The following is a 25,280-nucleotide window of genomic DNA, read 5'->3' on the forward strand; positions in this document are numbered from 1 at the left end:
AGCCCCGGTGCCGCTCCAGGAGCCCCGGTGCCGCTCTAGGAGCCCCGTGCGGCTCTGAGAGCCCCGGGGCACGGCCGGTCCCCGTGCCAGACCGGGAGCAGCTCTCACGGCCAGTCCCGGCACGGCTCCAGCAGCCCCGGTGCCGCTCCGGGAGTCTCGGTGCCGGCCCGGGATCGCTCTCACGGCCAGTCCCGGTGCAGATCCCGCGGTCTCTGTGCCGGGCACGGAGCACGCTCCGTCCCGGTGCTAATCCAGGAATCCCAGTGCCCCTCACAGGGTCGGAAACTCCCGGTGATGCTCTGCAGGCTGCCCCGAGAGCCCCACGGCACAGCCGGTCCCGGTGCTGGCTCCAGAACCCCAAATCCCCCCTGAGCCCGGGGTCCAGCCGAGCCCAGGCTGTGCAGGGAATTCCCATTGCTCCAGAGGAACCCACGGACAGCTCCCTGCCCCACGGCTGGACCCCGCCATGTCCCCACTGTCCCCCTCTCCTGCATGTCGTCAGAGGTCCCCAAGGGGCTGCAGCAGTCTGGCCATGACCTTAAAGCCCATCCAGTCCCACCCTGTGCCATGGGCAGGGCCACCAGGCTGCTCCCAGGCTCGTCCAGCCTGGAACACATCCAGGGGTGGGAAATCCACGAGCTCGATCCCGGTGGCCTCAGATGCTCCCTCCATCCTTCAGGACACCAGCTGTCACTCAAGCTGCCTTTTATTTAAGTTCACAGGTAAATAAAAAGTATTTTTACCTCCTGTGGCCCTGTCGCCACAGCTGCAATAATTTAATTTTTCATTTACTCCGTCGCACCTCGGTGCAACACTGCAGCAGGGACACAGCAGGTTGCAGACGCACCAGTGGCCTTGGCTGTTATTTTAAAACCCAGGCTTTTGCAACAGGAACTTTTTAAAAACCACGCGCTTGTAACAGGAACTTGGCAAAGGAAATGTGGGGCACGGCAAACTGGAGGGCTGCGGTTTGTGACAGCACCTCCATTTCTCAGGGGCCACTCCCAGCCTGGCTCTGCTTTCTCCTCTCACACAGCTCAAGAGCCTCTTCAGCCTGGTGGGGAGGACGAGCTGAGGGTGACGTGGCAAAGCCCCAGCCCTGTTCCCATGCTCAGATCGATGGGTGGGACGGAGGGGATGATGCTGTAGCTGTCCCAGAACCACCTCAGCACAGGTGAGCCAGGAAAATACATTTTCAACCCTGCTCCCAGTCCTGATGCAGCAGAGCAGCCGAGCACACGGACACGGCTGCCGGTGGGAGCCATCCTGTTCCATTCCAGAGGCTTGGGTGGCACCCTGCCCCTCGTTCAGCCCTCTTTGTGCCTCCCAAAAATTCAGCTGAGGCTGGATCCTGCCCTGATCCATGCAGGCAGCTGCAGTCTGCCCACCCTGAGCCCTTTTCCGAGCAGCAGGCACCCTGTGGGGTGCTCCAAGGCTTTTCCCAGCCTCCCGCTCCTTTCTGGCGCTCCGTGTCACAGCTCAGGAAGGGCTTTTGGCTTCTTCTCATTTTCCTGGCAGCTAATGGAGCCTTAAATACCCTTCTGGGGCTTCAGGCTTCTCCACTGACAGTTGTCTCTGATGGGATTTTTCTGTAATAATAGGAAAATTGCTGGGCTTTTGTTTTTTTCATTCCCCCTTCTGTGCTGGAAAGCAGGAACAGGCTGCCTGGTACAATCTGTCCTGCCTTGGGAAGTGTTTGTTTTCTTCCCGTGGCTTCCATGTTTAGCTCGTGTCCTGCCTCTAGCGAGGGCCATATCAAATCCCAGAATTATTGAAACTGGAAAAGTCCTCTAAGACATTAAGTTCAACCATTGTCCTAGCACTGCCAAGGCCACCACTGACCCATGTCCCCATGTCCCCAAGTGTCACATCCTCAAGGTTTTTAAATCCCTCCAGGGATGGGGACTCCACCACTGCCCTGTGCAGAGAGATTTTCTCCAACACCCAGTCTAAGCCTCTCCTGGTGCAATTTGGGATCATTTCTCCTTGTCCTGTCCCTGTTCCCTGGAGCAGAGCTTGATCCCCCTGGCTGTCCCCTCCTGGCAGGAGCTGTGAGAGCCAAAAGGTCCCCCTGAGCCTCCTTTGCTCCAGGTTCAGCCCCTTCCCAGCTCCCTCAGGAACTCTCCAGCCCCTTCCCAGCTCCCTCAGGAACTCTCCAGTCCCTTCCCAGCTCCCTCAGGAACTCTCCATTCCCTTCCCAGCTCCCTCAAGAACTCTCCAGCCCCTTCCCAGCTCCTCAGGAACTCTCCATTCCCTTCCCAGCTCCCTCAGGAACTCTCCATTCCCTTCCCAGCTCCCTCAGGAACTCTCCAGCCCCTTCCCAGCTCCCTCAGCCTCTCCTGGGGCTCCAGACCCTTCCCCAGCTCCATTCCTTTCCCTGAACATGCTCATGCACCATGCTAGTCCTGCCTTCCAAATAATTATAAGTTCAAAAGATTCCTGATTGTTCTTGTTCTCTATGGTATTAATGATTTGTCTTTTCCTGGTTTTCCAAGACATCTAGGACAGATGATCTTGCTGTTGCTGGGTTTATAGCACCTGAAACCACAGGGCAGGATTTTGTGTTCCTCTTTCACCTTTCTACCCATTCAGCAGTGACCACAGGGCTGGACAGTCCTTTGCTGAGTAACTCAGTTCCTGAAAGTTCTGCTTATTCAGTCATTAATGAAATGGTGCAGATTGGGGTGGGTGTTTTTCAGGCCAGATGGGGCTCCTTCAGAGCACATGGTAGATAATTCCCTGAGCTAATATCCAAATATTGAAGTTTTCCCTAAAAGAAGACTCTGGGCTTGTAGGGAAGTTTCATGAGCTCCACACAGAGCTCTCACCCTCTGGAGTTTGCTGCCTGTGCTTGGGGAGGGTGCTGGGATCCTGCTCCATCCCTGGTGGATTTTAAAGGATGTCTCTGGCTCCAGGGACATGAAGGAGTCCAACCCTCCTGTTTATGGTGAGTGCATTTCATCCCTTTTTAACCAACCCCCCATCCTGACTTGTGTTTAACACTTCTCTTCCAAAGCCTTGTCACCCCTTATCTCGTGTTCCAGAGCTTCCAGCAGCCTCACTCCCCATCCTGGACAAGCAGGGCTGAGCACTGGGCCAGGTTTTGGTGCCTTGTGTTGTTATCCTGTACCTGGGTGCAGGGGTTAAAAAATAAACGGAGGCACTCCTGGGCAGGCTGGGGCTCCTGGCAGCCCTGGCACGGCTGCCTGCCCAGGCACGTGCCTCCCTGCTGGCAGAACAGCTGAAAAATGCAGGCAGGCAATAAAAAAATAAAAAAATAAAAAAATAAAAAAAAAATGGGCTCTTTGCAAGAGCGAAACAATTTGTCGGGAAATGAGCTTGAGCAAAGTTGCGCCTGGATTTTGTGAGCTGGAAAACAAACCAAAAAATCCACCCTGAGGGTGATTTATGTGCAGGAAAGGAGCGGGATGCCGGGAGAGGCGATGCTGGTGGCAGCAGTGACAGCGGGGGACGGGGCAGCTGGCAGTGCCGGAGGGTGACAGGGACATAAAGCAGCGCCCAAAAAAGCATCGCTGGCGTGGAGCTGCAGCCCCGAGCCGAGCAGCATCTCTTTCTTGCCTCCATTAGGGCCAGGTCCGTCCCTTGGGAAGGGCTGGCAGCCAGGGGTCCCCGGGGGGAGGATGGAGCAGGGAGGGCTCCCAGCAGCTCTCCCTCCTCAGCCGCAGCTCCCTGGTTTTTCTGCTTCCTATTCAGCAGCAATTACAACCAACCCGCGCGTTGTCGGGTCTTTTTTTTGGCATTCAATTCTTATTTCATGTATATTTTCTTTTCCTTTTAGTTTGATCTTTCCCAGACTCAGTAAGGAAGGGATCTAAGCTTTGCCTAAACTCCTCGAAGCCCCAAACCGGACGTGTTGAGGCAGTGAAAAATGGGGTGAAAAGGGAAAATTTGGGGTGGAGAACATCCTTGGGCTCCTCGTGCTCGGGACCCAGCCTGGCTGGGGACGTGCTGCCATCTCTGGCGGGGACAGGGCCACGGCAGCCCGGCCTGGGAGCCAGGATTTATCCGCCCTGGCTGCGCCCCAAATCCAAACCCCGGCGGCGGCAGCGCTGGCTGGAGACTCCAAGTCTGCTCCCACAGCAGGTAGGACAGCAGGAAGGGCAGAATCCCGATTAATAGTGCTGCCCGAGCCAGGGCAGCGTGGCAAGGTCGCTGGAAATGTGTGGTCCCAGCCAGGGAGCCGCGGGGATAGGGTGGGGGGTGGCTGGTGGCTCTGTGGTTCATTTCCTGAGATGATAAAACCATGCGTGGGTCAGTGATGCGGCGTTTGCGTCCTCACGGGGCTCAGGGGCAGTCGATTTGTGCACCTTAATAAAGAACCTGATTTGGTTTGTGTTGGTTTAATTACCGATTTCCATGGATGGTGGTTACCCTGGGATCTAAACACACACAGCACGGGGCAGGGACCTTTCCTGGGGCAAGGATCTCTCCTGGACCAGGGATCTCTCCTGGGGCAGGAACCTTTCCTGGGGCAGGGATCTCTCCTGGGGTAGAGACCTTTCCTGGGGCAAGGATTCTCCTGGACCAGGGATCTCTCCTGGGGCAGGGATCTCTCCTGGGGTAGGAATCTCTCCTGGGGCAGGGATTCTCCTGGGGCAGGGACCTTTCCTGGACCAAGGACTTTTCCTGGGGCAGGGATCTCTCCTGGGCCAGGGACCTTTCCTGGGCCAGGGATCTCTCCTGGGCCAGAGATCTTTCCTGGGGCAGGGACCTTTCCTGGGGCAGGGACCTTTCCTGGGCCAAGGATCTTTCCTGGGGCAGGAATCTGTCTTGGAGCAGGGACCTTTCCTGGGTCAGGAATCTCTCCTGGACCAGGGATCTCTCCTGGAGCAGGGACCTTTCCTGGGTCAGGGACCTTTCCTGGGGCAGGGACCTTTCCTGGGGCAGGGACCTTTCCTGGGGCAGGGATCTTTCCTGGGCCAAGGCTTCTCCAGGAGTGGCTCTTCACAGGCACCACGGGCAGCTGATGCCCTGCACACCCAGAGTGCCCTCAGCTCATTCTAATGCTGAATCCACCCATGATCTTGGAAATCTTATCCCACCTCAGTGATCATCCCGTGGTTCTGCATCGCCAAACACTCCCAGCCTGACCGTGCCTGCTCCATCTGCCCCGAGTGGAGCACGGAGGTTTGGGGGAGGAGATCCCAGTTTAGGGGGGACAACCACAAAATTTTCCAGGGCCGTTATCTCATCCGGCCGCGGTGGAACAGATCCCAGGAAAGCCACGGAGCAGGCTTTGGAGCTGTTGACTCTGCAGCCCCACGTGAGCCATCTCCAAGTCAATACCACACCAGTAACATGAAACCAATCCATGAACCAACCCTCATTTCCTTCTTTCTCCTCGGAAAAACCCGAGGAGTGGAACTGAGCCGGCAGCTCGCAGGTGCCCCCAGAACACCCCCAAACACAGCTCTGCCTTTTTCTCCAGCTGGGAGAAACAGCCAGAGCCAATCCCAGCAAGTCACCTCCAAAAAGCTCCAAGATATTGTTCCTTCAAAAGCAGAATCTGTTTGACACTGAGAGTAAACATCACGTGAGAGCGGGCAGGAACACGGCTGCACCTTGCAAGGCTTAGCTAAAGAGAGGAGAGAAATACCCTGTCTCCTCCAAGGGCACTAAACTGTTGATCATCATAATTTTTTTGGCCTAAATGGTCACTTAAGGCAAAAATTAGATCCAGTTAATACCTGTGGTTGAAAGGAAATGGATGTTCCATTAAAAGGATCGCTCTCTTGCACGCTCCCACCGAGAGCTCGCGCACGCCAGGCTCTGCGTTCTCTCAATTAGTGCCCTCATTAAGGCTCAGGACAGCCATAAATACTGAATTTAGATAATTACAGCAGAACAGGTACGGCTGAGGAACACAAATGCAACATCCACGCCCGGAGGTTCCCAGAGAAGAGCGAGATAAGGGTTGGCAAACCACAAACCACAGGGAAGATCCTGGGCAGGGGTGGAGGGTGTGCCAGGGAGGGAATCCACCTACATCCAGCTCCTCCTCCCACCGGGAATTGCTGCTGGAGTTTCTGAGTCCCTCACCCAGTCTGGGGACATCCCAAACCCATTCCTTGGCACGGAATGGGATCACGCACAGGCCAAGGCGATGAAACTCTGATCCACTTTTATTCCACGGGGACACACCCACACTTCTCCTCCGTGTGTGTCCCCAGCCCTCCTGCCCTCCTGCAGCCGGGCTCTCCCGCACCCTCCACGAAGCATGGAACATTCCCAAATCCCCGCGGATCCCAGATCCTCTCCGGGGCAAAACGCAGCCTGGGGGAAGGGGCCAGAAACCCTTCCCAGCGCCCCTCGCAGCGAGCTGGACGCTGTCCCCTCCTGCCACCGCCCTGTGCCACCTCGGGATGCTCCGGGGCAGGGACGCGGGGCCGAAGGCTCGCTCCTCATCCTCGCCGGCAGCCGCCGGCTTCCGCAGCGGTGCCACGCTCAGGGGGTGCCCAGCCGGGGGGGATCTGTGCCACCCTGCCAGCCCGGGGGACAGAACTGGCTGTCACCAGCGGGGCCGGAGCCTTTCAGCGAGGCTCGGCGGGAGCCCAGGCGGCGGCAGACGCGGCGCACGAAGGCGCGGAAGACGGAGGTGCGGAAGATGATGAAGACCCAGGGGTCCACGATGGAGTTGACGGAGAGGAAGCGCAGCGCGCTCAGGTCGGCGTTCTCGTTGAAATCGGCGGCAAAAGCTCCCATGTAGGCCCGGATCTGGCCAAAAAAAAAAAAAAAAAAAAAATATATATATATATATCCAGGAAATGGGAGAAAGTTTGGGAAGGTCAAGGAAACAGCGGGGAATTAAGGGGGAGTAAAAATACTGCCAAGGCAGCAAAAGAGGTTTGAAACCCCCAGTATCGCCATGGATGGCATCAGGGTGTGCTGTGGGTTGTGGATCCAGCTGGGAGTGGGGCTGGATCATGTCCTGAGCACGTCAGGACAAGGATGTTACAGCTGGAAATGTGGTCGCAGTGACCAGGAATTTTTAATAGATGAAGGAATCACCCAGCCTTGGCAGGTGCTGCTCTGTCCCCAAGGCTGGGGCACCCCACTGGCGCTGATCCCCTTGCCATAGGAATTAGAGCTGGAATCCATTGGATAACTCAGCAGGGGTTCATCCTGGGGTGCTCACACAACCCATGGGAGCCTGGCTGTGCCGGGGCTGCTGGTGGCTGGTACCCCTTGGTGTGCTTCCAGAGGTGACAGGAAGTGGAAATTGTCACCAAAGGCAGTGGCAGCACCCGTGCACACCCCCCACCCTGATTTTGGGGTAGCCCCAGCTCTGCCTGCAGAGGGGGATGGAAAGGTGGAAGATCCGACCCAGGTCTCCCATCCCTGGGGGAGAAGTGAGAGGATTTCAGGGCATGGTCTGATAAGGGTGGGAATGGGGGGCTTTAAAGGGTCTGATAGGGGTGGGAATAGAAGGTTCTGAAGAGTCTGATAAATGTAAGAATGGGGGAATTTGAAGGGTCTGATGGGATGGGAATGGGGGTTTTGAAGGTTCTGATGAGGTGGGAATGGGGGGCTTTAAAGGGTCTGATAGGAGTGGAAATAGACGGTTTTGAAGAGTCTGATAAATGTAGGAATGGGAAGTTTTGAAGGGTCTGATAAGGGTGGGAATAGAAGGTTTTGAAGAGTCTGATACATGTAGGAATGGGGGATTTTGAAGGGTTTGATGGGGTGAGAATAGGGGGCTTTAAAGGGTCTGATAAGGGTGGGAATAGAAGGTTCTGAAGAGTCTGATAAATGTAAGAATGGGGGAATTTGAAGGGTCTGATGGGATGGGAATGGGGGATTTGGAAAGATCTGATGAAGTGGAAATGGGGAGCTTTAAAGGGTCTGATAGGAGTGGGAATGGGGGATTTTGAAGGGTCTGATGGGATGGGAATTGGGGTTTTGAAGGTTCTGATGAGGTGGGAATGGGGGTTTTGAAGGTTCTGATGAGGTGGAAATGGGGGCTTTAAAGGGTCTGATGGGGTGGAAATAGAGGGTTTTGAAGAGTCTGATAAATGCAGGAATGGGGTATTTTGAAGGTTCTGATGAGGTGGGAATGGGGGCTTTAAAGGGTCTGATAGGGTGGGAATGGGAGGTGCTTGAGGGTCTGATAAGGGTGGGAATGGGGGGGGTGAGGCAATGAACTGACACCCCCTCCCAAACCTTTAACCCCTCGGGGGCACCCAGAGGCACAGAGGGGTGGTGATGGGGTGGGGGGTGGGTGTTATTCCAGTGGGGTTAAAGCAGCAGATTTATCCCTGGGATGGGGAGGGGACACTCAGATGGGACTGAAATAATTTCCTGACCCCTCCAACGCCTCTGGGACAGAGTGGTGATGATGGTGGGGGGTGTTTTAGGGGGTTAAAACAACGAACTGACCCCTGGGGATGGCTATTCCAGGGAGGGGCAATGGAATGACCCTGCCTGGGACAGAGAGGGGTGAGGGGTGGGTGGGAGTATATTTCAAGGAAATTTGAGCAATAAATCAATCCCCAGGGTGGTGGGGTTGTTGTGGTTATTCCAGGAAGATCAAACAATGAGTTAATTCCCCCATCCCAGGATGGGTGTTGGATATTATTCCATGGGGGTTAAAGCAATCCTCAGATCCCTGGGATAGGGTGGGAGACATTCAGGAAAAAAAGTAATTATCCAACCTCCTCCAGTACCAGCATCACAGAGTGATGGTGCTGGGGGGTTATTCCATGAGGGTTAAAGGATGACCTTTAATTCAAATTGATTTATGTATTTATTATTAAATAAATTTAATTGATTTAATCAATTTAAATAAATTGAGGAGACTGGGGATGTGGTGTCGAGGGTGGGCAACCTCCCAGAATGGAATAGTGGAGCCAAGGGGAGACTTATTCCAAGGGGATTAAAGTAACAACCTGGCCCTTGGAGATGATCCTAGAGGGTGGCAGGGGTGGGTTACTCACAAGGGACTTAAGCAATGATCCCCTGACCCCTCCAGGGGTGGGTGGTGGTTCCAGAATTTATTTCAAGGGGCCTAAACACCCCCTGACCCCTGGGAGTGGGGGATGGTGGTGGTGGTGGGGTGATTATTCCAAGGAGTTTTAGGCAATGATCTGGTCCCCGTGGGCAGAGTGGGGGAGGATTTAGAAGGAGGCAAAGCTTTGGCTCCTCGGAGCTGGTGGTGGTGTCAGGGTTTATCCCAAAATCAGTGCTCTGACCTCTCCAGGACCAAGTGGTGCTGGTGGGGGGGATATTCCAGGGTGCTTTAACAACGGCCTGACCCCCATGGACAGGGTCAGGGACCATTCCAAGGGGCCAAACCATCAATCCAACCTCCCTGTGAGGAGATGGAAAGGATATTTTCCCAAACAGATTAATGCAACTACCAACCTTTGGGGTGTGGGGTGATGAATGTTTGAGGGGGGTCGAAGCAGCCACCCAGGCTCCCAGGGGCAGGGGCTGCTGGAGGGGATATCCCAGGGTGCCTGACCCCTATGGACAGAGTGGGGTACCATTCCAAGGGGGCCAAACCATCAATCCAACCTCCCCGTGAGGAGATGGTGCTTAGAAAGGATATTTTCCCAAACAGATTAATGCAACTACCAACCTTTGGGGTGTGGGGTGATGAATATTTGAGGGGGGTCAAAGCAGCCACCCAGGCTCCCAGGGGCAGGGGCTGCTGTGGGGGATATCTCAGGGTGCCTGACCCCTATGGACAGAGTGAGGGATTAATATAAGGAGGCCAAACCATCAATCCAACCTCCCTGCAGACAGGATGGTGCTGAGGAAAGGATATTCCCAAGGGATTCCACACAATGACCGACCCCCGGGCGAGGCACCAAAGCAACCACCCACCCTCCCCAGGGGCAGGGGGAATTTCCCGGAGCCGGGGAGGCGCTGGGATTACTCACGATGAGCGGCAGGGAGCAGACGGTGAAGAGGACGGTCATGAGCCCCAGCAGGACGAGGTGGTCGAGCTCCTCCATGCGCGGGGCGGCGGCGGGGGGCGTCCCGCGGCGGGGCTGCCTGCGGGCCATGCCGTACAGGTGCCGCATGCTGCTCACGTTGCACGCCACGATGGCCAGCACCAACAAGCCCATCAGGCTGGCGTAGAGCACGGGGAAGCCCAGCTGGCCCGCACCACCGCCGGCCATGCGGATGAAGCACCATGTGCCGGGGCAGTACTGCATGGGAGCCCCAAACCCCAGCAGGGGCAGGGCGCAGAACAGCGCGCACAGCCCGGCGGCCGCCGGCCCCAGCGCGGCACCCAGGCGGCGGGTCAGGTGCCGCCGGTAGAAGTAGGGGTGGCCCAAGGAAAGCCAGCACTCCAGAGCCATGGCCAGCAGCAGCAGCGTGGGGGCCAGCCCGAAGAAGGCCATGAGGAAGGCGAAGAGCTGGCAGAGCACCCCCGGCTGCTCCTCGCCGCGGCCCCCCGGCCCCAGCTCGCTGAGGCTGCGGTTGTAGGCGTACGCTGCCAGCACCATGGGGCTGATCAGGCACTTGCCCAGCAGGTCGGTGACCGCCAGCGCCGTGACCAGCACGTAGAACGCCGACACCCGCGGCGGGCGGCCCCCGGGCGACCGGGACCGGCGGCGGTGCTGGCCCAGCAGCAGCAGCGCCAGGACGTTCCCCAAAAGGCCGGCGGCGAACAGCACCGAGCTGGGCACGGCCGACTGCCCGCTCTCGATGTGGCGGCTGCTGCGGCAGCGGTAACCCGCGGGCTCCATCGGCAGCGGCCGCGGGGCATGCGCCGCTCCGCTCGGCGCGGGCTGCGGTGGATGTCCCCCCGCACCGGGCTGGGAAAGGACCGACAGGAGCCCGCACCGCACGGCGGCGATGTCCCGCAGCGGGATGCGATGCGGTGGGATGGATGGATGGATGGATGGATGGACGGCAGAGGGATGCGATGCGATGGATGGATCGCACCGCACCGCGCCGCGCTTGCCGGTGGCGACTGTCCCGGCGGGGCGGGTGGCCCCCGCCGCGGAGAGAGGGAGGCAGGAGGAGGAGGAGGAGGAGGAGGAGGAGGTGCGGTGCAAGCGGGCACGGCCCCTGGGACAGCCCCTTCTCGCCGCCCGGCCCGCCCCGGCCGGCGGAGCTCGGCTGCGGGCCGGGGGTGCGCCGCTCCCCCGGGAGAACCGAGGCTCCCCCGGGAGGGAGGGGAAGGGCCGGGGGTGAGTGCCGGGGGGGAGGGTGAGGGACTCTGGGTGAGACTCTGGAGGGGAGGCAGCTGGAGCTGAGCCCCTCGGGGTGGGGGTGCCGGAAAGGGGACGGGGCTGAGCCGCGGGGGGGGTCACGGGTGGGGGAGCTGAGTCCGAGCAGGGCTGGGGGGATACGGGACAGGGGGACTGAGCCCCTGGAGGGGTGACAGGGCCGAGGGCTGGACTGAGCCCCTGGAGGGGTGACAGGGCCGAGGGCTGGGCTGGAGTGACAGGGAAAGGGGCTGGGGCTGATCCCTGCGGGTGTCGCAGCACAGAAACCAAGTCCATGCAGTGGAAAGCGTCCCTGCCTGCGGCAGGAGGGTGGGAACGGGATGATCCTCCAGATCCCTTCCAACCCAAACAATTCTGGGATTCTGGTATGGTTCAACTCGAGCAGGTGCCGCATCTACCTGCAGCCCATCCCACAGGTCTGCCGTGTGCTGCTGACCCCCCAGGTCCTGGCAGTGCTCCTCTGTCCCACCAGCAAACTCCGGGAGAAGCCCCCAGAGCTCCTTCCAGGAAAAGCAGTTCCGACCGCAGCACCACGGCTGCAAAAACAGCGGCTTGCAGGGTGCATGTGATGATGAATAAGCATGAAACCGTGCCTGTCTGCTCTCAGACCACTTTTTGCTATTCTGGATGAGTGTACACGAAGCACAGGGAAGTATCAAAATGACAGCAGGGGTGGGAAAGGAGGTTTGAGGGGGCAGACATCATTCATGGCAGGTTTTAGTGGCGGGCTGTAGCTCTTGTAGCTGGTGATTCTTCCAGCAACGAGGGCAGGGACTGTTTGTGGCAGTGCAAGGGAAAGTCCTGGGTCCGGAAGAAATCAAGATAAAACTCGTTGCAGCGCAGCTCTCACCCACGTCTGGTGTTGAAGTGCTGCCCTCATTAGGGCTGAGTGTGAACCCAAAGGCTGCTTCCTGCCTGGGGCCCCGGGGGAGAGGAAATTCAGCCTGCCCTGAGAAGCAATCCGAATGATAGCTTCCAAAATAGCTCCTGGAAAACACCCAGTGCCTTCCTTAGCTGAGCCTGCGCTGCTGTCGGCTCCCTGCAGGGATCCCAGCAGCAGGGAACGGGGGAAGGAGGATGTGATGGGTTCCCTCAGCTTTTCACAGGATGAAGATTGGCAAGGAGAGCCCAGCACCTCTGGAGAGCTGATTTACCGGGAGCACAATGCCTGTCCTGACCCCTGGAGCAATTGGTGCCATCCCTGCTGTGATGCTGCAAATGCCAGGGAGGACGCGCTGGCACAGGTGCCCAGAGCAGCTGAGGCTGCCCCTGGATCCCTGGCAGTGCCCAAGGCCAGGCTGGGCTTGGAGCAGCCTGGGATGGTGGAAGGTGCCATGGCAGGGGTGGGATGGGCTGGGCTGTGACATCTTTTCTAGCCCGAGCTGTTGTGGGGTTCTGTTGGGATCCCCGATGGGATCAGCTGCCGGCAGAGCCGTGACCCCGCACACTCCCCGTCTGCTCGGGTAGGGAAGAGGCTGCACTCCTGGGCTGCTCGCCCACCACGGGAAAGTCCCTTCACAGCCACCAGAAGGCCGAGTTCAGTGGCAATTCGATGCTTGGCAAGAGGAGGAGGAAGAAATGAGACAAAACCCAGCCCCTTCTGGAGGTGGGTGCTGCCCCCGGTTGCAGCAGCTGCGGCTGGAAAGCCCAAAGGATCCGGGGTGCTGCTGCTTCTGACCTTGCACTGCTCCATGGGGAAACTCTGGGATGGAGAAGGGACTTTTTGGGACCATCTGACTGCGGCTCTGATGCTGTGGGAGCAGGCACAGGAGGAACCCACGCAGTGCAGGTGTGGCTGGGGGGGTCAGAGCAGGCGGGCAGGGGATGATTGCACCTGGTCTGGAATCCTTCCCCTGCTGCTGGAGGATCTGATGCTGAGGATGGCCAACCACAGGGCCTGTTTGGAGCCCTGGATGCTGAGAATTTTTGGCTTTTTCTGTTCAAAGGCACAGAACCCCAAGAGAACCCTGCATTTGACCTGAGGCTGTGGAGAAGCTTCCAGAATGGAATAACAGAACTGGGATTGTGTGGGTTAAGTTTGAATGGAAGTGCGTGATGTCACAGGGTGGAAAACTCAGAGTTTAAGGGTTTAGAATATAGTAATATATCTAAAGCAAGATGGAGGTTTTAGAGTGGAGGCTGATCCTTCTTCTCTTCCCCATGGGTTTGGGTGGTTTTGTGTAATTGGATAAAAAAGCCCTCATTGCAGGCAGGGGTGGTTGGTTATTGGGTTAAAAGTGAAAATAATTGAGGTGTCGTTTCTTAATTGGACAGTTTATCCTTAAAAAGGCCTTGTAGAAACAGTTTAAGGTAAAAAGAGTTTAAGATAAAAAGCAAGATGGAGGTTTTAGGGTGGAGGCTGATCCTTCTTCTTGCTCTCTTGAGGGTCTGTGCCTTTTAACACAGAAAGTCCAAAATTCTCAGCATCCAGGGCTCCACCAAGGGCCCATCCTCCTCTGTGGAGAGGGATGGATCCCTCGAGCCAGGCTGGGGGCTGGGATAAGTGTCCAGCCGGGAATGTAACCACAGACTCACCTCCCTCCTCCATCTCCGCTGGGAGAGAACCCGGCGTGGGCAGCCGGCTCGCATCAAATCCCCAATTAGCTCTTCCTTGGCTTCATTTGCATAAATTGCAGCTATTAGAGGAGGGGAAAATTATTTGGAGAAAGTCTCATCACCACGGATGACGAATGTCCCCCGTTCGTCACGCTTCCGACGTGACCCTCTTCTGCCTGGTCACATTCCTGCTGGAGAGGAGGGAGGGAGTGGGGGGATAAAAAAACCGGAATAAAAACAACCCGAAGCGGAAGAAAAAGCAGCCACAAAACCCAGAGGCAAATGAGGAGCTGGAAAAACTTGAAGCATCCACAAGGAATTTTAGTTTGTTTGGGTTTTGTTTTTTTTTTTCCCCCTCTCCAAAACTTTTGTTGGTTGCGCACGGCAGCAGAGCAGACGCTCCTCACCAAAATCTGGCAAGGAGAAGCTGTAGGGAATCCAGTTTTTTTTCCCCAAACCTGGCTTTTCCCAAAGAGCCGCCGCTGTTCTTTGTCAGGAGCACGGGATTTTCTTCCTGCGGCTCAGCGCTGCTTTTTGGAAGTGTTTGTCCTGGTGGCTGAAAATCCCGATTTTTAGCCCCGAGTGGGGCTTTGGAGGGATGCGCTGGCCGGGAGTTGAGGCTTTGGCAGCTCCTGCTGGACATTCCCCGATGGAGCAAACCAGGATGGGAGGGTCCTGCAGGGAAAAGCCTCTCCCTGGCCCGGGAGCCTCTGCCTGCTGCTTCCAGAGCCATCCCAGCCTCCCTCCCCTCCCCGGGATCGTTTCCCACTTGTTCCTGTCATGAACAAAACAGCCTGGCTGGGACACTCGAGCTGAGTACTGACATTGAAATATTAATTAGCTAATTGCTCCTAGGAATCACCTACAGCCCCGCCCTCACTACCATTCTAGGGCTGGGATGCAAAATAGGGAGGCCAGTGGAATCATGGGAGGGGGTTTTGGGGTGAAAACACACCAAAATGGAAAAGCTGGGCACAGTGGAGGGGGCTGGATGGGTGAGCTGGTTGGGGAAAAGGGAACCACGTCCCTGCTCTGGGTCTGACCTGTCACCATGACCTGCAGGGGACAGGGCTGGGCTGTGGGAAGCGGGAACAAAGGGAAATGTTATTCCCGGTGTTCCAGGAGGGGAGCAGAGGGATGGCTGCTGCTGGACTTCAGCTACAGCCTTTTTTTTTGTTAATTTTTGTTTTGTTGGGGGGGTTAGTGGTTTATTTCTGAGGTGTTTTGAGTTTTGTTTTGGTTTTAGGTTGTTTTTTGGGGGGTGTTGCGGGGATTTTTTTTTTTTGGTTGTATTTTGTGGGTTTTTTGGGATTTTTTGGTTTCGTTTTGGTTTGGGTTTTTTTTTTTGTTGTTTTTTGTTGGTTTTTGTATGGTTGGGTTTTGGTTTTGTTTTATTTATTTATTTTGGTTTGTTTTTTTGTTTGTTTGTTGCTTTTTTGTTTTGTTTTGTTTTGGGGTTTTGTTGGGTTTTTTTCGTTTTTTGTTATTTATTTATTCAGTTAGTTTTGGTTTGGTTTTTGTTGGGTTTTTTTTGTTTGTTTTTGTTGCTTTTTTGTTTTGTTTTGGGTTTTTGGCTTTGTGTTGGTTGGGGTTTTTTGTGTTTTTTTTTTTTTTGTGGTTTTTTTTTGTTTGTTTTTTTTGTTATTTTTTTCTGCTCCCTGCATCCCCCCCATCCTCACCGTGGCAGTGTCGCCTCGGGAGCGCAGCAGCTGCGATCCCTCGATCGCTCCCAGCTGCCGCCTCGTCCCGGAGGATAAAAACCCTGGAAAATCGGGAATTGTGCCCTGGAGGGGCTCCAGGGGCTGCCGGCACCTCCTCCTGCCAGGGGCAGGGGAAACGAGGGGAAGGAAAGCAAAAAGCAAAAAAAGCAAAAAAAATGCAAAAAATGCAAAAAGCAAAAAAGGCAAAAAAAGCAAAAAGCAAAAAAAAGCTAAAAAAGCAAAAAAATGCAAAAAATGCAAAAAGCAAAAAAGGCAAAAAAAGCAAAAAGCAAAAAAAAGCTAAAAAAGCAAAAAAAGCAAAAAACAAAAAGCAAAAAAGCAGAAAGCAGAAAGGAGGAGCTGGCAGGAGATGGAGCAACGCTGCCCCGGGAATTGCACAAGGCCGGGGCTCGTCCCGGCCCGGGGATGAGCGGGAAGGAGAAGGAAAATTGGATTTGGGCTCGGTGGAGATTCCAGCACAAGCCAGGGAGAGTCCCGGGAAGGGATCCGGGAGGGATGGGGGTGAGGGAGGGAGAAGGGGAAGGAAAAAGAAAAGGAAAAAGGGAAAAGAAAGGAAAAAGAAAAATGAGAAGGAAAGGAAAAGAAAGGAAGAAAGGAAAAAGGAGAGGAAAGGAAAAAGAAAAGGAAAAAGGGAAAGGAAATGATAAAACAAAGGAAAAGAGGGGAAGGAGAGGAAATGGAAAAGGAAAAAGGGAAAAGGAAGGAAAATTACAAAGGAGAAGGAAAATAAAAGAAAGGAAGAAAGGAAAAAGGAGAGGAAAGGAAAAAGAAAAGGAAAAAGGAGAGGAAAGGAAAAAGGAGAGGAAAGGAAAAAGGAGAGGAAAGGAAAAAGAAAAGGAAAAAGGAGAGGAAAGGAAAAAGAAAAGGAAAAAGGAGAGGAAAGGAAAAAGAAAAGGAAAAAGGAGAGGAAAGGAAAAAGAAAAGGAAAAAGGAGAGGAAAGGAAAAAGAAAAGGAAAAAGGAGAGGAAAGGAAAAAGGAGAGGAAAGGAAAAAGGAGAGGAAAGGAAAAAGAAAAGGAAAAAGGGGGAGGAAAAGAAAAAGAAAAAGGAAAGGAAAGGAAAGGAAAGGAAAGGAAAGGAAAGGAAAGGAAAGGAAAGGAAAGGAAAGGAAAGGAAAGGAAAGGAAAGGAAAGGAAAGGAAAGGAAAGGAAAGGAAAGGAAAGGAAAGGAAAGGAAAGGAAAGGAAAGGAAAGGAAAAAGGAAAAAGGAAAAAGGAAAAAGGAAAAAGGGGGAGGAAAGAAAAAAGGAAAGGGAAAAGGAGAGGAAAGGAAAAATAAAAGTAAAGAGGGAAAGGGAAGGAGAGAAAAGGAAAAAAGGAAAGGAAAAAGAAAAGGAATAAGGGAGAGGGAAGGATGTGTGTGTGTCCCCACGTGTCCCAGTGTGTCCCCACGGGTGTGCGCCGCGTGTCCCACTGTGGGCAGCAGGCAGTGGCCAGGATTGTCGGGATCACCGGGATCACCAGGATCACCGGGATCACCGGGATCACCAGGATATCCAGGACCGGCCCCGCTCCCCGCCCCGCTCCGCTCCTTCTCCCCCCTCCATCCCCGCAGCCATGCCCAGCGCTGCCCCCAATGCCAGCCGGACCCGGAGCTGCTGGAGCAAATCCAGAGGAAATCATGGAGCTGCTCCAAGGGCTGGAGCCAGGCTGGGAGAGCTGGGAATGTTCCCCTGGAGAGGAGAAGCTCCAGGGAGAGCTCAGAGCCCCTGGCAGGGCCTGGAGGGGCTCCAGGAGAGCTGGAGAGGGGCTGGGGACAAGGGATGGAGGGACAGGACCCAGGGAATGGCTCCCACTGCCAGAGGGCAGGGATGGGTGGGAGATTGGGAATTGGGAATTCCTGGCTGGGAGGGTGGAAATGTCCTGGTACAGGGTGCCCCTGGATGTGTCCAAGGTCAGGTTGGACAGGGCTTGGAGCAACCTGGGATAGTGGAAATTGTCCCTACCCATGGCAGGGATGGGAATGGGATGATTATTAAGGTCCCTTCCTGTGGGAATCCAGAGCTTCCCTCTGGCTGCCCTGGGACCCTGGCAGGGGTCAGGAACCCCCCTGGACAGAGCCCCCAGAGACACTGGCTGTGATCTCTGGCCATGGAAAAGAGTTTTCAATCTTACAGGATCAATTACCAGCTCTGAGTGTTTGATATCAGTAATAATTAAGTGTGGCACGGGTGCAAAAGTAAACTTTTAGGATTCTAGATGAGGGGTTCAAAGGGGACAAGGTGGAGGAAATTGGGTGTGCCTTGTCCTTTTTCTCCTCCTTCATGCCCTCCATGTGTCACTGTGGTGTTGGCATTTTTCTGTTGGTTCAGGCTGGGGACACACTGTCCAACGTGGGTGACAGATATTGGCACGTTCTTGTAAATGCAGCCCAGGGAGTTTCTGGTATTTAATGTTTGTCACATCCCACTGAGGGCAGAGCCCCACACGCTGCCCTGCAGGACAGAGCTGGGCAGGGCAGCAGAACATGTGAGAGATCAACAGAATAAACAACCTGGAACCAGCACAGACCAATGATGGCTTCTGCTTTGGCAGCGGGGCTGAGAGACAGAGACTTTTACAATCTCAGAATCATCAACACCTCAGATTCTGACACCTTCCAACCCAAATCCATCCTTCTTTCTCCTCATCCTCTCCCCTCTCCATCTCTCTGTTTCTTCTTTCCTTCCTTCATGAGCAGCCCATACCTCCTTGGGGGGAATAAAAAAAATCCCCAAAAGATTTGAATCTCAGTTTAAGGAGCGAAGAACCCTGAACTAAAAACCAAAATAAAATCTCAAGAAACATAAAAATAATTAAACCCAAGCGGGCTGGCTCCTCGCTTTAGGCATGGAAAAGTTGTGAACCCCCCAGACGTGGGGATTTGCATCCCTCTGGATGTCCGCGTGTCCATCAGCTGTGTGACCGGGCTGGGCGGAGCTCCCAGATGTGCTGCCCATGTGTCCCGCCATTGCCCATTGAATTTCCAGCTACCCCCAAGCCCTCTGTCCCCATTTAGCCGGGTCGCTCAGCCCTGAAATCCCTTTGAGCCTGGAACGCCGCCGGGGCTGCATCCGTCTTCAATTTAAAGAACAAATCCCGGCGGCGGCGGGCGGAGCGGCTCCTGCCGGGGCTCGGCGACCTCGGTGTGTTTTTGGGGCAAAGAGGATGTGGGTGTTATAAATGAGAATTTATGCAGCCAGATTAAAAATAAAAATAATTTTATCAGCAGTCAAATTCTATCTCGCCAGCCACACGGAAAGAACAGAGCTGAGCCCGGGGTCGGCCCTGGGTGTGCCACAAGGAGTCAGCCTCAGCAGAGGTTTTCCCCCATGCCCACACACCTCCAGCCTGGCACAAGTGAATTTTATAGGGAAAATTCCACCTGAGGCCAAGATTTCAGCAATCAGTCTTTTCTTCCATTCAGAATCCATAGATTAATAAGATTTTCTTTTTTGGTGATGAGGAAGAATAATTCAATGTCCAGAGTAGGTGAATTCCTGATGAGATTTATAGGAAGGCTGCACTCACATGGATCTGTCTGAGGATTTCCATGAGATCCATCTTGGGCTGTTTATGGGATGATCAGCACCCGATGGTGAACACCTGGAGTCCCCATGGTCAACACCTGGAGTCCCCATGGTGAACATCTGGAGTCACCATGGTGAACACCTGGAGTTCCAATGGTGAACATCTGGAGTCCCAGTGGTGAACACCTGGAGTTCTGATGGTCAGCACCTGGAGTCCCCATGGTGAACATCTGGAGTTCTGATGGTCAGCACCTGGAGTCCCCATGGTCAGCACCTGGAGTCCCCATGGTGAACACCTGGAGTCCCCCATGGTGAACACCTGGAGACCCAATGGTGAACACTTGGAGTTCCAATGGTGAACACCTGGAGTCCCCATGGTGAACACCTGGAGTCCCCATGGTCAGCACCTGGAGTCCCCATGTTCTTTCCTTGTGGGTGGCGAGACAGAATTTGACCGCTAATAAAATTATTTTTTATTTTTAATCTGGCTGAATAAATTCTCATTTATAACAATCTGGAGTCCCCATGGTCAGCACCTGGATTCCAGCCATGGCCCATCTCCCGGCCGAGCCAATCCTTTTACTTGTGACTCAGTTTCCAATATACACCCAGTCTCGCCTGCAAAGGGGGGAACTAATACAACGGGCATGATTTAACAAGTATCCAATATTCCATATTTCACACAAGAAATGGTGTGAATTATATTTACTACACATAACACGGGGGACACGTGTCGGGGGGAAGAACCTCTTCAGCCGAGGACAAAGGCTGGCAGGGGTGATGGAGCCGGGGAAATGTGGCTGGAAGCAGATTTGCTGGCAGAAGCTGTCAGGGGGAGACAAGGCAGGAAGGAGATAAATGCAGGGAGAATTGCTGGGATTAGTCACCCCCGAGCCCTCGGGGGCTGCAGGGGTCAGGGCTGGAGGCCCCGGGAGGTCAGGAGAGGAGAGATGAGCTGGAAAAAGTTTTGGGGTGAGATTTGGATTTTTTTAGAGCTGAATCCCATCTCTGATGGTGATGCTAGGGCAAATTGTGGGATCTCAGCTTCCCCAGCAGCTGGTCTAGGGGAAGTCCCTGCCCATGAAAAGAGATGGGAGTTATGGTGTTTTCCAATCCAAACCATTCTGGGATTCCCCTGTCCACTTCCAGCTGGGCAGATTCCAGGGGCACCTAATCCATGCAGCCAATAGCCCAATTCTGCAGCAAACTCTTGATTCTGGGTATAAACACCCAAGGAAGGGTCTGAAAGCTGCAGCAGCTCAGCCCAGCACGGTTGGGGTCAGAGCCCTGGGATGGGACAGGAGCAGACCTGTGCTGGGGGGGTTTAGGTTGGATATCAGGAAAATTTTCTTTCCCCAGGGAATGGGCACGGCCCAAAGGCTGCCAGAGCTCCAGGAGGGCTTGGACAGCACTCCCAGGGATGTGCAGGTGGGATTGTTGGGGGATCTGGGCAGGCTGATCCCTGTGGATCCCTTCCAGCTCAGGGAATTCTGTGATTCTGCTTTGATTCTGTGCTCTGGATGGGGACAGGCAATGTGTGTCTGCTTTGTGCTGCAGGGATGAACACCAGACTCCCTGGAGACACCCCTGATTTCATCTCTGCTCTGAACCCTGATTTCATCCCTGCTCTGAACCCTGATTTGATCCCTGCTCTGAACCCTGATTTCATCCCTGCTCTGAACCCTGATTTCATCTCTGCTCTGAACCCTGATTTTATCCCTGCTCTGAGCCCTGATTTCATCTCTGCTCTGAACCCTGATTTTATCCCTGCTCTGAGCCCTGATTTGATCCCTGCTCTGAACCCTGATTTCATCCCTGCTCTGAACCCTGATTTGATCCCTGCTCTGAACCCTGATTTCAATTCTGCTCTGAACCCTGATTTCATCCCTGCTCTGAACCCTGATTTGATCCCTGCTCTGAACCCTGACTTCAATTCTGCTCTGAACCCTGATTTCATCCCTGCTCTGAACCCTGATTTCATCTCTGCTCTGAACCCTGATTTCATCCCTGCTCTGAACCCTGATTTCATCTCTGCTCTGAACCCTGATTTCATCCCTGCTCTGAACCCTGATTTTATCCCTGCTCTGAACCCTGATTTTATCCCTGCTCTGAACCCTGATTTTATCCCTGCTCTGAACCCTGATTTCATCTCTGCTCTGAACCCTGATTTCAATTCTGCTCTGAACCCTGATTTCATCCCTGCTCTGAATCCTGATTTCATCTCTGCTCTGAACCCTGATTTCATCCCTGCTCTGAATCCTGATTTCATCTCTGCTCTGAACCCTGATTTTATCCTTGCTCTGAATCCTGATTTCATTTCTGCTCTGAACCCTGATTTCAATTCTGCTCTGAACCCTGATTTTATCCCTGCTCTGAACCCTGATTTCATCCCTGCTCTGAACCCTGATTTCAATTCTGCTCTGAACCCTGATTTCATCCCTGCTCTGAACCCTGATTTCATCCCTGCTCTGAACCCTGATTTTATCCCTGCTCTGAACCCGCTCCCTCCTGACGGATGCTCCAGCACAAACCCATCCAGGCTGCTCTGCCTGCAGATGCAATCCCCTCTGCCAGGGAATTTGCTGGAGCCTGGACCAAATAAGGAACTGGTGGCGAATCTTGGGGAGCAGGAATCAGTGTCAGGCAGGGCTGGGAGCTCCCTGCGAGCTCTGTGCCAGGAGCTCCTCACGCTCATCCGGCAGCTGCTGGAGGAAAAACAGCTTTGCAGCAATATTTAGAGAGAGGAAGGAAGGAAGGAAGAAAGGAGAGCCCCAGAGATTAAAAAAAATAAATAAAAGAACCTTTCTTTACCTTTATGTCTTAAAATACACTGCAAAACCTGGAGTGATTCTTGGGGCTGGGGCTCAGATGGCTCAGAAAGCTTTTCCATCCTGCGAGTCTTCAGCTCCTCGGGGTGCTGGGAGATCCGAGCTCCACTTTCCAGCTGAGAGGATTCAGCAGCTTCATCCCGGAGTCCCAGAATGGTTTGGGTTGGAAGGGACCTTAAATCTCATCCCAATCCAACCCCCTGTTCTGGGCAGAGACACCTTCCACTAGGCCTGGTTGCTCTGAGCCTCGTCCAGCTTGGTTTTCCTCCTCTCCATACACTGAAACCTTTTCCCACATTTCTGCTGCAGCCAAGTTGCCAAGAAACCCTCTTTTTACAAAAATCTTGTTTTCCCACGGTGCGCTGGACCCCATGATTCCAACTCTCCATGAGGAAAACTTCTCTCCCACAACACCTGTGATGTCCTGAGCTGAAAGATCCGTGGCTGGGTCACAAGTGGGAAATCACCTTGAGCAAATCCTGGATCCATTGGGAATTGTGTCCATCCCTGAATTCCACTGGGAATTTTGCCCATCCCTGGATCCACTGGCAATTGTGTCGATCCCTGGATCCATTGGGAATTTTGCCCATCCCTGGATCCACTGGGAATTTTGTCCATCCCTGGATCCACTGGGAATTGTGTCCATCCCTGGATCCACTGGGAATTGTGTCCATCCTTGGATCCACTGGGAATTTTGTCCATCCCAGGATCCATTGGGAATTTTGCCCATCCCTGGATCCATTGGGAATTTTGCCCATCCCTGGATCCATTGGGAATTTTGCCCATCCCAGGATCCATTGGGAATTTTGTCCATCCTTGGATCCATTGGGAATTGTGTCCATCCCTGGATCCATTTGGAATTGTGTCCATCTCCAGATCCATTGGGAATTGTGTCCATCCCTGGATCCACTGGGAATTGTGTCCATCCCTGGATCCATTTGGGATTGTGTCCATCCCTGGATCCATTTGGAATTGTGTCCATCCCTGGATCCACTGGGAATTGTGTCCATCCCTGGATCCATTTGGGATTGTGTCCATCCCTGGATCCATTTGGAATTGTGTCCCTGCAGCGGGCCAGGGCGAGGAGGTGCTGAGTCACGAGGCGAAGCTGAGTCAAGGAACTGAGAGCAAAAATGAAGGAGCGGTGTTCCCAAAAATGGAGATGTGGAGAGCTGGGCGCTCTGCCGGGCTGGGGGGGACCTGCCCTGCTGGCAGCTCCCTCAGGATGCTCCCAGGAAAGGAAACAGCCCCAGGGAAGGCAGGGAGATGGAGAAATCCCTCAGGATGGCCTGAAGGAGGGCAGTGCCAACCCACAGAGACCCTCTTTGTCCTTGGCACAGCTCAGAGCTTTTCCTGCTGCTGGAAATTGGGGCTCTCCGATGGCTCCCGGGGCTGGGCTCAAACCCAGGGCTGTGCCCACCTTCCTGGGCCAGAGGGCAGCTGATGGAGCCTGGTTTATTCTGTCTGCTGCTGTCACGTTTGGCTGGTATTATCCAGCAGATTCCAGTTTTGGTGGATGGAGGAATTTTCTTTCTAATCATTTCATGGTCGGGCTCTGCTCCCAGGGAACAGGAACAGCCTCAAGCGGTGCCAGGGGAGGTTTGGGTTGGATATTGAGAACATTTCTTCACAAAAAAAGGTTTGTCCAGCCCTGGCACAGCTGCCCAGAGCAGTGGTGGATTCCCCATCCTGGAGGGATTTAAAAGCCACGTGGATGTGGCACTTGGGGACAGGGGTCAGGGCTGGGTGATCTTGGAGGGCTTTTCCAGCCTAAACCATTCCATGACTCTATAAGGGTGGCCCCTGAGACTTCTCTTTTTCTGAGGACATGAGGCCAAAGCCCTTTTTGGTGCTGCTCCAGGGAGCTCAGGGGTGCACAGCCTCTCCCTGTGAGCCTTCCCTGCAGGAACCCCAGGGATATTCCAGGCTCGTGGCCCTTCCTGCCAAACCGCCCGGCTTTGAGCAGGGGGACAAATGCTCCAAGGGCTTTATTGCAGTGACCCGCTAACCCAGCTGGCAAAAGGACACTGCTGAGCCATCCCTGAATCCCTGCTCTTATCCCAGCCCTGCTTCCCTGCCAACATCCCAGAGCACCGAGCGGTCCCGGTGCATCCTGCGAGCCTTGGCCGCGTGTTGCGGCTCCCGGCGCCGCTGCCACGGCCGGGAATGTCGCTTCCTTCCCCGCCTGCCCCGGGAGAGGTGCGGGTTTCCTGCTGCTCCCCTCGCTTATCTCTGCCTCCTGCGGGGGCTCGGCAATTCCAGCGCTTGCCAGGCTCGGGGAGAGGCTGCCGGGATTTCCTGCCTCAGCAGCCTGGGAGCCAGGGATTCCTCTGCTTTTCCTGCTCCTCGCAGGGCAAGGTGAGCCTTCAGCAGGACGGGGAGGTGCCGATCCCCCCTCCCCAGGGTGTGAGCAGTGCTTTGTCCTGGTTTTCCCAACAGGGAGTTGGGAGTGTCTGCTGGGTGGGGACAGATCCATCCTCAGCCCCATCCGGCTCTTCCCCCGTTTCCATGCTGGCAGCACATCTGTTTCTGCCCAAAATGCCTCCCAGGAAATGGCTCTGGATTGTTTTTGTGCCCAAGCTGAGAGAAGGGATGGCCCCTGCAGCCAGAGGCTCTGCTGAGGCACATGGAAGTGATTACCGGGTCCCTGTGCCACCTCCCTTCCCAGCACAGGGTGTGGACGAGCACAGCCTGTCCCCGTCCCCATCCATATCCTGTCACCAGCCTCATCCTTTTCCCAATCCTATCTTCATTCTCATCCTCAGCCCCATCCCTATCCCTGTGCCCAATCCCATACACATCCCAAAACCCATTCCTATGCCCATCCACATCCCCAAGCTTGCCCTTTTCCTCACCTTCCCCTTCATCCCCTATTGCCCATCCTTATCCCCATCCCCATCCTTGTCTCCTCCTTATCCCTGTTCCTGTCCCCATCCCAACGTCCATCCCTGGCTCTGTCCCATTCCCATCTCCCCATCCACATCACGATCCCCATCCTTATCCTCATCCCATTTCTTGCCTCCATCCTCTTCCTCATCCCAATCCCTGCTCCCAGCCCCACTAAGGCTCCCAGCTTCTCCCAAAGCCACAGGGATGCCAGCAGGGCTCTGCTCCCAGTGCCAGGACAAGACTTCAACTCTTCCAGCTGCCAATTTTTTTTTTTACTGACTGGTGCCAGTCTGGCTCAGGGAGTTGGGAAAATTCACTTTTTAGCATCCTAAAGACTGTAGGAAGCCTGGCAGCTCCTCCTTCCCTGTCCAGAAGATTCTTAGGGCCCGTGGTTTAGGTTTTCCAAAGATCTCATGGAGCAGCAAGGCTTCCCTCTCTTTCCCTCCACCCTTCCTTGCCCCCTCTGCCCATTGCCACCCCCGAGGTGCCACCAAACGCCACCATTCCCCATGGGAGTGACATCCCAGCTGGGATCTCACCAGGCAGAGGAGCTGCTGGCTCCCTGCAGCTCCCAGT

At 54.7% G+C, this 25,280-nt stretch overlaps 1 protein-coding gene and 2 long non-coding RNA genes across 4 annotated transcripts; 1 reads left to right on the forward strand and 2 right to left on the reverse strand.

Moving 5' to 3' along the window:
• Nucleotides 1–214: 214 nt before the first annotated feature.
• On the forward strand, nt 215–3,155 carry LOC146767440 (uncharacterized). The gene is made up of 2 exons (XR_014955860.1): nt 215–1,174; nt 2,796–3,155. It is a non-coding gene; the product is annotated as an uncharacterized LOC146767440 (long non-coding RNA).
• LOC146767441 (uncharacterized) lies at nt 988–4,760 on the reverse strand. Its single transcript, XR_014955861.1, has 2 exons — nt 4,483–4,760; nt 988–4,446 (listed from the first exon to the last, which is right to left on the reverse strand). It is a non-coding gene; the product is annotated as an uncharacterized LOC146767441 (long non-coding RNA).
• Nucleotides 4,761–4,835: 75 nt separating this feature from the next.
• On the reverse strand, nt 4,836–15,688 carry LOC110474760 (prostaglandin D2 receptor). 2 transcript variants are annotated; one of them, XM_021538430.4, is made up of 2 exons: nt 9,903–15,682; nt 4,836–6,735 (listed from the first exon to the last, which is right to left on the reverse strand). In XM_021538430.4, exons 1-2 carry the CDS (start codon nt 11,478–11,480, stop codon nt 6,466–6,468), a joined length of 1,848 nt encoding a protein of 615 aa, XP_021394105.2. In that variant the 5' UTR covers nt 11,481–15,682; the 3' UTR covers nt 4,836–6,465. The 2 variants fall into 2 exon arrangements, 1 of the variants encoding a protein (XP_021394105.2); XR_014955859.1 differs by having other exon boundaries at nt 6,608–9,324; nt 9,535–15,688.
• Between the last annotated feature and the right edge of the window lie 9,592 nt (nt 15,689–25,280).

This window comes from Lonchura striata, chromosome 5 (genome assembly GCF_050655825.1).
Source record: "Lonchura striata isolate lonStrDom1 chromosome 5, ASM5065582v1, whole genome shotgun sequence".
In the NCBI taxonomy this organism is placed as follows: domain Eukaryota; kingdom Metazoa; phylum Chordata; class Aves; order Passeriformes; family Estrildidae; genus Lonchura; species Lonchura striata.

What these genes read in the sequence shown, in the direction of transcription:
- LOC110474760 (XM_021538430.4), bottom strand. Translation starts at nt 11,480, where the DNA reads ATGGACTTGGTTTCTGTGCTGCGACACCCGCAGGGATCAGCCCCAGCC. An exon ending in TCTGCTCCCTGCCGCTCATC is followed by an intron (nt 6,736 to 9,902) that starts GTGAGTAATCCC and finishes TTTTTTGGCCAG; the next exon opens with ATCCGGGCCTACATGGGAGC.